The sequence below is a fragment of the Nelumbo nucifera genome, chromosome 8, assembly GCF_055504915.1.
Source record: "Nelumbo nucifera cultivar China Antique chromosome 8, China Antique-T2T, whole genome shotgun sequence".
Lineage (NCBI taxonomy): Eukaryota > Viridiplantae > Streptophyta > Magnoliopsida > Proteales > Nelumbonaceae > Nelumbo > Nelumbo nucifera.
The window spans coordinates 11,483,003-11,495,295 of NC_142656.1; the positions used below are offsets into that span (position 1 = coordinate 11,483,003).

The 12,293-nt window shown below is 36.7% G+C and overlaps 1 protein-coding gene across 2 annotated transcripts; it reads left to right on the forward strand.

Annotated features, from left to right (window-relative positions):
- Nucleotides 1-1,021: 1,021 nt before the first annotated feature.
- LOC104592612 (putative sulfate transporter 3.5) lies at nt 1,022-7,684 on the forward strand. 2 transcript variants are annotated; one of them, XM_010252056.2, is made up of 12 exons: nt 1,022-1,430; nt 1,566-1,773; nt 1,880-2,051; nt 2,172-2,237; nt 2,339-2,449; nt 4,900-5,016; nt 5,269-5,395; nt 5,738-6,024; nt 6,190-6,380; nt 6,661-6,743; nt 6,921-6,997; nt 7,083-7,684. In XM_010252056.2, the coding sequence occupies exons 1-12, from the start codon at nt 1,118-1,120 to the stop codon at nt 7,245-7,247; spliced, it is 1,917 nt and encodes a 638-aa protein (XP_010250358.1). In that variant the 5' UTR covers nt 1,022-1,117; the 3' UTR covers nt 7,248-7,684. The 2 variants fall into 2 exon arrangements, with proteins under 2 accessions (XP_010250358.1, XP_088749668.1); XM_088893542.1 differs by lacking the exon at nt 2,339-2,449.
- Nucleotides 7,685-12,293: the final 4,609 nt, after the last annotated feature.

Consider the following 12,293-nt stretch of genomic DNA (forward strand, 5'->3'; position numbering starts at 1 on the left):
TAATATTTGGATAATTGGATGATTTATAAAGAAAATTAGATGACACTCAAAGGGCATTTGTGTCTTTTTCAAATGTCATTTAATGGTTGATTAACAATCGGTTAACAACAGGTACTAGATTGACATGTTTTAAAAGTTCGGGTACTGAATTGTTGCATTTTAAAGTTTGGGGACCAAAGTGACACTAGGCCCAAAGTACAAGGTACTAATTGAGAACTTTTCCTTTTGCTAATTAAATTTAAGTTACATTTGGGAGTGTGTAAAAATAAGTGCTTGTAATTAGAATAAACATTTTATTTTGGGTTGGGATCACATTAATAAGCACTTATTTTCATTTGGAAAATAAGTCTGAATAAGTGCTTATTTGAAAAACCTAAATTATAAGCTTAACCTTAAGTGCTTATTTGCTTTCTGACTTATCTTAGTCCATCATGCCATTTTGAAAATACTTATCATATGGTTATCATTAGAATAACCACTCCCAAACTTCACCTTATATACACATTGTAATTGTAATAGAGACTAGAGAGGTTTTATTTTTGCTCTTTATCAGTTTGAAAGCAATACAAATGTAAATATATAAAGTATAAATACATACAAAATATAAGGTTTTGCACTCTACATATTTACATTTATACTCCTTCCAAACTCAGCAACCCACCCACGCCATAAGACATTTGGTGTAACCGTTAGAGAGCGATATGAACAGTTATAATTAATCATTTTGGTCGGATTAGTGGAAAAACTTTGGCTGTTGGGAGCCAACAGCCTTTCCTGCTGTTGAGAGAGTTTCTGGATTGGGCATATAGACAGCCGAAGTTTGATCCCTTCTGCATTCCAATTTCCAACACATCAAGACTGACTCTCTCTCTCTCGGACATATATTACGTGTAGTTCGGATCTCTCTTTCGGACATATTATTACATATAGTTCGGATCTCCTGCAACTACGTATAGTTCGGATCTCCTGCAACTACGTATAGTTGGGCTCATCCAATCATACCACGTCTGAGAGTCTAAGACCTCCACTCTGCGGTCCTCTCTATATATACCCTTCTTCGCTTCTTACACCTTAAACACTCGATCTCTCTCTCTGGGTGTACGCCGTGTGCATCGCCATGGGAAGCCGTCGTGAGGTCGTTCACAAGGTGAACTTTTCTGACCCAAGAAGCTTCGCATCCTCGTTCAAATCTGATCTGAAGGAGACCTTCTTCCCCGACGACCCCTTCCGGCAATTCAAGAACCAACCACCACTTGGGCGAGCGAAGAAGGCCGTCCAATACTTCTTTCCTGTATTCGAATGGTTGCCGAAATACAATTTCCGTCTATTCCAGTACGACCTGCTCTCCGGGATCACCATTTCTAGCCTTGCAATCCCTCAAGGGATCAGTTATGCTAAGCTCGCTAGCCTACCACCAATCATCGGCCTATGTGAGATGCTGCTTCAATCTTTCTCTGTTATTCATCGGTTTGATCTCCACTAGTCGAAATCTGACTAATGGGTTATCTTCTGTTCATTGAAATACGCTGGATTGATTCATGACGGTGAGATTCTCTGTGTTGCAGATTCGAGCTTTGTACCTCCTCTCATTTACGCCGTTTTCGGTAGTTCCAAGGATCTTGCTGTTGGGACTGTAGCCGCTGCATCGCTGCTCTTGTCTTCAATTATAGGTGGAGTAGCACCACCCAAAGACGATCCAACATTGTATCTTCATTTGATGTTCACCGCTACTTTTTTCACCGGTGTCTTCCAGACAGCTCTAGGCATCTTCAGGTGAGAGAGAGAGAGAGAGAGAGATAGAGACTTTGGTCTTATTGTACGTTTTGCCTTCTACTCTGCATGGACGTGAGTGGTGAAAGGAAAATCGCTTTGTTTACAGACTTGGGATCTTGGTGGAGTTTTTATCGCATTCCACCATCACAGGCTTTATAGGAGGAACAGCGACAATTATCTGTCTGCAACAGCTGAAGGGCTTGTTTGGATTGAAGCATTTTACGTCGAAAACTGACGTAATTTCTGTAATACATGCGATCTTTAAAAACAGAAGCGAGGTCTGGCCATCTTACTTCCAGCAGCTAGCTCTTTTATTATTCATTCAAGGAAAAAAGGCTTGAATTTTCACAATTAATTAATTAATTGAATTCACTAATTACTTTCTTACGTTGTTGAAGTGGAGATGGGAGAGTACAGTTATTGGTGTCGTCTTCCTTATGTTCCTCCTCTTGACCAAATCCCTGGTGAGGATCGATCTTAGACAGTTTCTTTCTTTTTCAATTTTCCTCAAATTTCCTTGCTTTTTTTATGGAAAAGTAGCAATCAATAAGCATAAATAATGCAGAGGAACAAGAGGCCAGATCTGTTCTGGGTCTCAGCAATGGCACCAATGGTGACTGTGGTTGTGGGCTGTCTTTTCGCTTATTTTGCCCATGGAGAGCACGGAATTCAAATCGTTAAGTCGTCCATATCTCTTATTTTTTTCTCCCTTGTCTATCTAATTATATCCTTGTTTTCGTTATTAATTATATAATTGCTCCTCTTAATCTCTCTGTGCCACCATGCTAAGGCCCTGTTTGGGAGTGCTTTTTTAATAAACAAGTGTTTATTCTAATAATTGCTTATGAGTGTTTAGTGAAAAAATGCTTCTTTTAAACAGGGTAGGATGAACATTTCAAAAATTGTGTGACAGGGCAAAAGAAGCCACAAACACAAAAATCACTTTTACAAAAAGTGTTTGAAATAAGATAAAATTTTGGGAGAAGTACCAATCAGCCCATATCAGAATTTACTAGGCTCAAAGTACAGGGGGAATGCATCCTGACCTGAATTGATGCCAAATTCATGGGCAGGATGTGGTTTATAGGGGGAGAGGGCTAGTTATAGAGGGGGTTGGAATTCAGAATTCTGCATCCTATGTTTCCGTACTTTTCCCTAAAATTTTAGGCTTATTCAAAATGGGCTTATTTCCTCAAAAAGTGTTTATTTAAACTTATTTTTCAAATACATGTAAGTGATTATTGATGTGGTCCAGGCCTAAAATAAGTATTTTTTTTCAACAAGTACCGGCAAACACAACATAAATGTCTACTGTGAATGAGACGAGATATACTACCAATAAAAAACTCTTTCCAACATTATCTATATCTGCACACATGTCAACCTAAGACTGGGATTCATCATGTTTGAGATGTGTTGACATCATGTTGGAAGCATTGGAATGGCTGTTTGTTGAGAACATAGATTTCTTATTCACTTTTTCTACCCATGAATCGCAACCACATGTCTCACAATTCAATATGGCGATATATGCTGCAATTCATAGCCGGTAGAGTGTGGGTAAAGAGTAGTGGGCAAGAAATCCGGTTTGGGATGGACTAAGTACCAACTGAGCCCAAAGTGATGGGACTAAGTACCCGATCAAACTCGGCCAATTTAACACCGCTACCCACCCTTGTCATTGAGTTGTATAAGTTATAAAGTTCTTTATCCTTGATTCATCATCCATCATGCAGTCTTATTTGCGTAGTTGGGTTTGTATTTTTAGATAAAGGTGATCCAACCCTAATTCAATTAGTTAGGGATGGTAATTTGTCCCATTTTTCCTATTCATGTGGGGATTCGTCCCGAATGGGGTGGGGATGGGGATATTTTTCCCTCACGGAAATGGGGATGAAGAAATTTTCATCCTCATTAGCAGGGATGGGATATATATATATGTATGTATGTACACATACATCTATATATTAATATTTTTAAAAATATGGTTGAATATGTTTGAATCTTTTCTAATAGGATTGTAAATTTTAATTATTTTATTTTTATTCTTTTAAATAAAATAAAAAACAAAAACAAAATTATTAACATTATAAAAAATCACAGAGAATGGGGATCCCTGCGGGGATGGGGATATCCTTGTCCCCATTAGCGGGGACGTGGACGAGGACGGGGATAACCTTGTCCCCGTTAGCGGGAACAGGGATGGGGAGAGGCTCCTCGTCCCCGCCCCGCCCCGCCCCGTTACCATTCCTAAATTCAATAGGATTGATGAAGGCAAGTTTACCACTTAGTCCTATGCACTAGCATCCTTATCCTTGGTTTTCATAATCCAAGGGTAACTAGGGGTGTCAACGGTATTTGAAAATTCAGTTTAAAAATCAAGATTTAGCATAATCGAATCAATTTTGGATAATTGGAATATTTAATTGGATTCGAATTCAGATATGACCTGATTCGATTCGATAAATATCCAAATTCGATCGATTATTTAATTCTTATATATAATATATAAACTTTTTAAATATTTTATATAATTTATATATATAATAATTAAATTATATAAATAATTTATATATTTATATACTTTGTATAAATAAAATATTTATTAATTACCTAAATAATTAATTAGTCAAATTCGATTTGAATCGAATATTTAATTAGATTCGAATTCGAATATTAATTTTCAATATCCGTCGGATATTGAATTTTTTAATCGGATTCGAATTCGGATATTGCTTGATCTGATTCAAATTCGATCTGTTTACACCCCTAAGGGTAACAATATTCAACTCTTAGGTTGTGTTTGGTTTGAAGGAAAAAAGGTAGAGAAAGGAATGGAAAGGAAAGGAAACCTAGCTCTTTCCATGGCTTCTCTTTCAAACTAAACAAAGCCTGAGCCCCTTGGGTTGTGTTTGGTTTGAAGGAAAAATAAGGAAAGGAAGGAAAAGGTAAGAAAACCTTTACAAATCTAGGCTCCCTTGCCTTTCCCTACCTTTTCCTTCAAACCAAACATAGCCTTAGACTTCATAATGAATGACCCATTTTTTTCCTTCTTTTCCCTTTTATTGTGTGTTTGATTGTTTTGGGTTTTACCTAACATCTGTATTGTATGTTATATCTTGACAGGTGGGTCACCTGAGTAAAGGATTAAATCCTCTTTCTATTAAAGATTTAAGATTCGACTCTAAATACCTATCAGCAACGCTTAGCGCTGGGATCATTACAGGCATTTTGGCTCTATCTGTAAGACCACTAGCATCAAGTATTTGTGCTTTTGGATCAGTTTGGAAGGAGTACAAATGCAAATATGTAGAATGCAAAATCTTATATTTTGTATTATTTTATATGTATTTGCAATCTACATATTTGTATTTACACTCTTTCCAAACTGAGCCTTTTGTAGACTTTTATTTATCTTATCTTCTTTGAAATGAACTTCTCTGCAAATTTTATTCACTGCATAGGTTGAGTATGATTTGAAAACCATCTCTGCAGGAAGGAATAGCAATAGGAAGGAGCTTTGCAGTAATGAGAAATGACCAAATAGATGGGAACAAGGAAATGATAGCTTTTGGATTGATGAATGTTGTTGGTTCTTTCACTTCATGCTACTTAACTACAGGTTTTTGGAGTACTTTTGAGATTTTTCTTGATTTCCTAATTATATATTATTAAGGTTCCGTTTGTTTACACGAATAAGATGCAAATTTTACACCCAGCTCATATTTGCATCGATTTGTTTACAACTATGATTTGTATTCCTACTTGGTGCAAAATTTGCACTGTTTGTGCCACCTTCTTCCTATCTTTCTTCTCTCACATAAAGTGGGGGTTATACCAATGTAAATGAAATTTACAACCGGCCCATTCAATTTAAATGAAATTTGCAATGCAAAGTGTTGCATGCAGAACAGTCCATGAATGATCAATTTTCTTTTGACATGCTTAAACGTCTCGTATGCAGGGCCATTTTCAAAAACTGCAGTAAACAACAATGCAGGATGCAAGACAGCAATGTCGAATATAGTGATGTCTCTATGCATGATGCTGACTCTCCTATTCTTGGCTCCTCTCTTCAGCTACACCCCTCTTGTGGCCCTTTCAGCGATCATCATGTCTGCAATGCTGGGTCTCATTGAGTATGATAAGGCTTATCGCTACCTCAAGGTTGACAAATTTGATTTTTGCATCTGTATGACTGCCTTCCTGGGAGTTGCTTTTATTAGCATGGACATTGGCCTCCTAATGTCTGTAAGAATCTCATTATTATCATCATTTAAGCCTTATCGCATCCATTCTTACTATTTCAACCCATGTCCTTTTTGATCTATTCTAACCCTTTTAAATTCCTTCAACTTGTAATAAATCACTTCTTCTTCGAGTTTAATCTATTTACTTTTATTTTTCTTGTTTCAGACAGGACTTTCAATAGTCAGAGCGCTTCTGTACATGGCCAGGCCTGCTACATCCAAGCTTGGAATAATACCAGGCTCGGCGATGTATCGTGATATTGAGCAGTACCCATCTGCATCTGGTACCCAAGGCATCTTAATCCTGCAATTGGGATCCCCAATTTACTTCGCAAATTCTTCTTACATCAGAGAAAGGTAAGTAATATCCACCCTCTTTGAACTAGCTGATTTCTTTTGTAACAAAAGGGATCATTACTTGGTGTAATGGCAAAATCTCATCCTGGCAAGCGTGAGAACATGGGTTCAAGTTTGAGTGCAGCCACCACTTTGTACAGAAGTAATGCCAAATGTTAGAATTGTATCGGGTCTATCCCTCCAAAACCCTTACATAGCTGGACCAACATTGGGTAATGACTTTGTGAAATACTTTAGTAGGGTTTCGAATTCAATGACATATATTGCACACTTTAATTAGGATTTCAAGGTGGATTGAGGATGAAAGAGGCAATCTAAACTCCAAAAGCGGTGAGCTTGAACATCTTATTCTAGATATAGGAGGTAAGCATAAGCAATACATAAATTCACAACTACTCTTTCTGTTTCCATTTTGGTCTGATACAAAGAAGCAACATTTTGTGAAATGTTCAAAAAAAATTGGTTCTTGGTTGTTCAAAATGTCTGAACTTGGTGTCTAATTGATGCCAATCTAAATGTGGTTGGTTCTGTTACTCACAGGAGTTACTTCTATTGACATGACTGGCATTGGAATGTTAACTGAAGTTCACCTCAGCATGAGAAAGAAGGGAATTAAGGTGCAACAATATCTCCTCTCAGTCCTGTTTTTCCCCTCTGAATTAAGATGAAATATAAAATTATATGCTTGTATAACCTGTGCAGATGATAATAGTAAACCCCAGGAGAGAAGTACTAGAGAAGTTGATGTTGTCAAGTTTCATAGATGCCATTGGGCAGGAATCAGTGTTCTTATCAATTGAAGCAGCAGTTGAGGCATGCGATTTCAATTTCAACGAATCAGAGCAGAATGATTGGTCCAGGCATTGATCAGACGCAACTAGCAGCCAAAGCTAGCTAGCTAGCTATGTAGTTGATGATAAGCTTAGGAGAAGAAGCTAGTTATGCTGGTGACTGTGTTAATCTGAGTGCAATGGTAGCTCTGGTTCAGCAATGTGATTTTTGGCTGGGAGCCCTTGTTTGTTGTATCCATGAGTTATTTCTTCTACTGAGCCTAACATGGATTTCATGCCAACCTGAAAACTTCCTCTATGCTCTATTTGGTTTGAAAGAAATAAGAGAGAAACATAAAATTAAGAAAAGTTCTTTAAGGGGGCTTCACAGAATTTGTTAAGAACTTTCCCTCATCTTTCTTTCTGCTTCTCTCTTATTTTCTGTCAAACCAAACATATCACTGAATCAGAGGGGTGGAGGTTTCAATTATCTTTACCAATAAAATGAAAAATTATCTTAAGTATTTCATTAGTTAACATTGGCGTCCAATTGAATTTCATTTTTTTTTCAATTCTTTTCTCACCACGAGTTGCATTCCATGGATGTTTCCACCAATTGGGCTGTGAAAGGGTGACTCTCCATTGCATATATTCCAACTAATTATGAACTGAATGACACTTGTGTTTGACAATGTCGTTTACTCAGAAAATGGCACTATATCAGTACCACATTAGAAATCCGTTTTGTGGAAAAATGTCTACTGTTTGGTTAGCCGTTTTTTCTGAAAAAAAAAACGTTTTCCCAGAACATACCTTGAAAATCAGGAAAGGTGTGGTATGAAATAACACCTTTTTTTTGGTGTTTTCCTGTTTTTTCTTCCATTGCTGGCAATAGTATGTTGATATGACATCAAAAACTTGAGAAAACATTTTCTGAGAAAACAACATCCTTATATATGCAGCACCATTTTCTGAGAAAACACTCGTTAAGAAATGCAACTGGTTCTAAATACCACTTACATTGCATTATGTATTATCAATTTAGGCCAAGGGATCTTTTGCAGGGTAGCCATTAGTTCAGTTTGTATACAACTCCTCTACTTAGGGCTTCCATTGATATCCAATTATGAGTCCAATTTAAAAATTCGATTAGATTAATTAAACTGGATTTGGATGTCAAAATATCAGATTGAGGGTAATAAAACTTCCCCGAGGCAATTTCATGCATCAATAATGGCATCCATACACTTCTCCTTCCATATGATATCAGCAATACAATCAAGAATATAAGTAAGCCAAGTTCTGGATTCATTACACTAAACGGCCGATGTTCATCCAGTCACGGTTTGGGAAGAGTACAAATACAAATATCTATTGTGCAAATATAAGGTTTTGCATTGTACATATAAATATTTGTATCATTTTGGAAAAAAAGTATAAATGCAAATGCAGGTTTAGAAATATAAAATACAAGGCTTTGCACTGTATATATTTGTATTTATACTTCTTCCAAGTTGAGTCTAAGGAGTATAAATACTGATGATGCACGATCAAATAGCTCCTTGCTAGCTAATGACTCCGAGGCCGAGCTGGACAATTCCTTGTTGGAGGGTGATTCAGATGCCAAGCTAAATAACGACGAACTATATAATTTTCTGGGGCATTGTACAGGTAAACAGTATTAGAATGCCCAAGTTGCTTTACCTGAGGTGAACACTTCGATGCTTAAGTCAGCGAGTTAGAAGTTCTAGAGAGAACCATGATGCTAGATAACTAGAATATGTGAGAGCTGAATTGGGCGTACCTTCTCACAGGAAAGCGATGCCTTTATATAGGTGTAAGGAACTAGAGGCCCCTTATAACAGGCCCGAGATTCCCAGGGAACCACTCCCGCTAAGTTCAGAGAGAATATCTCAGTCAGTTATGTGATCCGTGCATATGACTAAGGTCCATCTGATCTACTCTGGTGTGGACAATGCAGGTAGGTAGGCTTAACGGTTGAGTGATGTTACCCCAAAGAATTCGGTCTTGACAATGGGTTTAAGGAATAAGTCGACGAGCACGTCTCATAGGTCACTACTTGTATCTTAGTTAGCTTAGCATGTCCTCGAAGGAGGTTGTCCCTTACACTGAGGTCCTTCAGGTTGGCTAGGCTAAGGTACCATAGGTCAGCCTTGGACGAGGTGATGCTAGCCTCTCTACCGAGGTGATCTGCTTACTTGGTGCTGAGATGTCATCTAATTGTTCATGAATGTTATGTGTCGCGAGGTAATTCAGAGGACCAAATTACCCCTCATCAAAGTGATTCCTACTTTATACCAAAAATGAATGAAAATGGGAGGAAGGCTATTTGTTTGGAAGTGTTGGAGTGATGTAGGAAGCAAGATGATCAGGGTGTTTGGTTCCGTTTACGTTTATTTAGTAAACATTTATTGATGGTGCCACATAGGCACCATCTCAGCATTTTCTCTCTCTTGCTCTTCTGCATACATTGAAAATGTAAAAAGTGAACTTTGGTTTATATGCATGCCAACTGAATGAAAATGGGAGGAAGGCTATTTGTTTGGAAGTGTTGGAGTGATGTAGGAAGCAAGATGATCAGGGTGTTTGGTTCCGTTTACGTTTATTTAGTAAACATTTATTGATGGTGCCACATAGGCACCATCTCAGCATTTTCTCTCTCTTGCTCTTCTGCATACATTGAAAATGTAAAAAGTGAACTTTGGTTTATATGCATGCCAACTGTTTGTAGAAGTTATTTTTTGAAGCTTCCACAAATGGCCAGACATTTATTCAATGTTACGCTGAAGTGGCACCTATTTATCATAAATGGTTGCAATTATTGTATTTCTCGGTTTTACCAGCAAATAAAGTAAAAGCGTTTATTCAATAAACATAAACGGAACCAAACACATACGATATAACTTCCAATTTTAAACCCCCAAAAAAAGAGCTTTATATTATGCTTATGAATGTGTTTACAATGATTTGGGATCTGCTCCTCACACCTACCTTGCAATGTCTTGTAGTGGCACATTGAGAACATCTTCTATACTTTGTATTGTTATTCATAGGGAAATGTTCCCAATACACAGTGGGATAGGCTGTGAGGTCGGTGTAAGGTGCGTTCTATGATTAGTAAATCCCAAATTTGTTTACATCAAATCCATGGGAGCTTAATTGAAAAACAACCATAAAATTTGTATTCACTTCGGTCAAGGCCTTATTTAAATGATGGTCAAATTTTACGAATTTGGTTTTGTGGAACCAATGGTAATGCTTCGTGCCAATGAAAAAATACATAGGGCCCATGCAATCAAATAGTTGTATCCCATGTATTTTATTACAAAGTGGAGAGTGATCATCCATTCCAAAATCCCGCTTTTTGACTTCAGTCAACCTAATTCAAAATTTATGGCAAATCCACTTGCACGGTGCACTAAAATATGTAATTGGTTAAACATGATGGCAAGCAACGTTTTAAAAAACGACCTGTAAGTGCCATCGATTTCTGGATTAACGGTTTGACCATCCGTTTTGAACGGGTGACTTGTTTTAATAAATAAATAAAAAAATATCAAAAACTATTGAAGGGGTTGATGGTTTCCCGATTGGGTCAAGGGTTGTTGACTTTTTCAACCATTTTTTACTAAAACCGGGTTTTGGGAAAAATAGAACCGGTTGCTTGGACGGTTCTTGGGCCAAACGGTCTGACCATCCAGGTAAACGGAAGTTTGAAAACCTTGATGGTAAGTATATATTGTTAAACTTAAAATTACCCTAAACCAATATTAATGAATTGTCGAGACTTAGATTTTAACTTGCATCAAATGTAATCTATTAAGAAAAACTTGCAACAAATATTAATGAAGTCACCATATTAATGTATTAATGTATGGCCAAGTTTGGGAGTGTTTATTTGAACAATAAGTGTTTGTTCTAATAAGCACTTATTAGTGTTTGGTGAAAAAGCACATATTGAATAAGCACTTAAAAATAAGTCCAAAATTTGGGCTTCTCAAATAAGTGTTTATTCTTATTTTAGAATGAACACTTATTCAGGCTTATTCCCCAAACACCAATAAGTATTTATTGATATAGTTCCGGTCTAAAATAATTGTTTCTTCAAATATTCACTTATTTTTAAGCACTCCCAAACTTAGGCCATGTTTGGGAGTGCTTATGTTAAAAATAAGTGCTTATTCGAATAAGCACTTATTTGCATTTAGTATCAAACTTTTTCAAGTGTTTATTTTCATATTGGACATTTGGTAGTCTTTTTCTCCAATAAGCACTTAAATAAGCATTTGTGACTATTTTGTCCTTCATTTTTCTTTTAAAATTTCAAAATATACCCTTACGAAAGTACTTTTATTAAATTACTTTTATAAAAACACTTTTATGAAATTACTTTTACGAAAACACTTTTATAGAAGTAATTTTAGGAAATAAAAATACTTTTACAAAAGCACTTTTATGAAAATACTTTTACGAAAGTATGTTCCCAATACACAGTGGGATAGGCTGTGAGGTCGGTGTAAGGTGCGTTCTATGATTAGTAAATCCCAAATTTGTTTACATCAAATCCATGGGAGCTTAATTGAAAAACAACCATAAAATTTGTATTGACTTCGGTCAAGGCCTTATTTAAATGATGGTCAAATTTTACGAATTTGGTTTTGTGGAACCAATGGTAATGCTTCGTGCCAATGAAAAAATACATAGGGCCCATGCAATCAAATAGTTGTATCCCATGTATTTTATTACAAAGTGGAGAGTGATCATCCATTCCAAAATCCCGCTTTTTGACTTCAGTCAACCTAATTCAAAATTTATGGCAAATCCACTTGCACGGTGCACTAAAATATGTAATTGGTTAAACATGATGGCAAGCAACGTTTTAAAAAACGACCTGTAAGTGCCATCGATTTCTGGATTAACGGTTTGACCATCCGTTTTGAACGGGTGACTTGTTTTAATAAATAAATAAAAAAATATCAAAAACTATTGAAGGGGTTGATGGTTTCCCGATTGGGTCAAGGGTTGTTGACTTTTTCAACCATTTTTTACTAAAACCGGGTTTTGGGAAAAATAGAACCGGTTGCTTGGACGGTTCTTGGGCCAAACGGTCTGACCATCCAGG

What these genes read in the sequence shown, in the direction of transcription:
- LOC104592612 (XM_010252056.2), top strand. Translation starts at nt 1,118, where the DNA reads ATGGGAAGCCGTCGTGAGGTCGTTCACAAGGTGAACTTTTCTGACCCA. An exon ending in TCTTTAAAAACAGAAGCGAG is followed by an intron (nt 2,052 to 2,171) that starts GTCTGGCCATCT and finishes ACGTTGTTGAAG; the next exon opens with TGGAGATGGGAGAGTACAGT. An exon ending in CAGGCATTTTGGCTCTATCT is followed by an intron (nt 5,017 to 5,268) that starts GTAAGACCACTA and finishes CCATCTCTGCAG; the next exon opens with GAAGGAATAGCAATAGGAAG.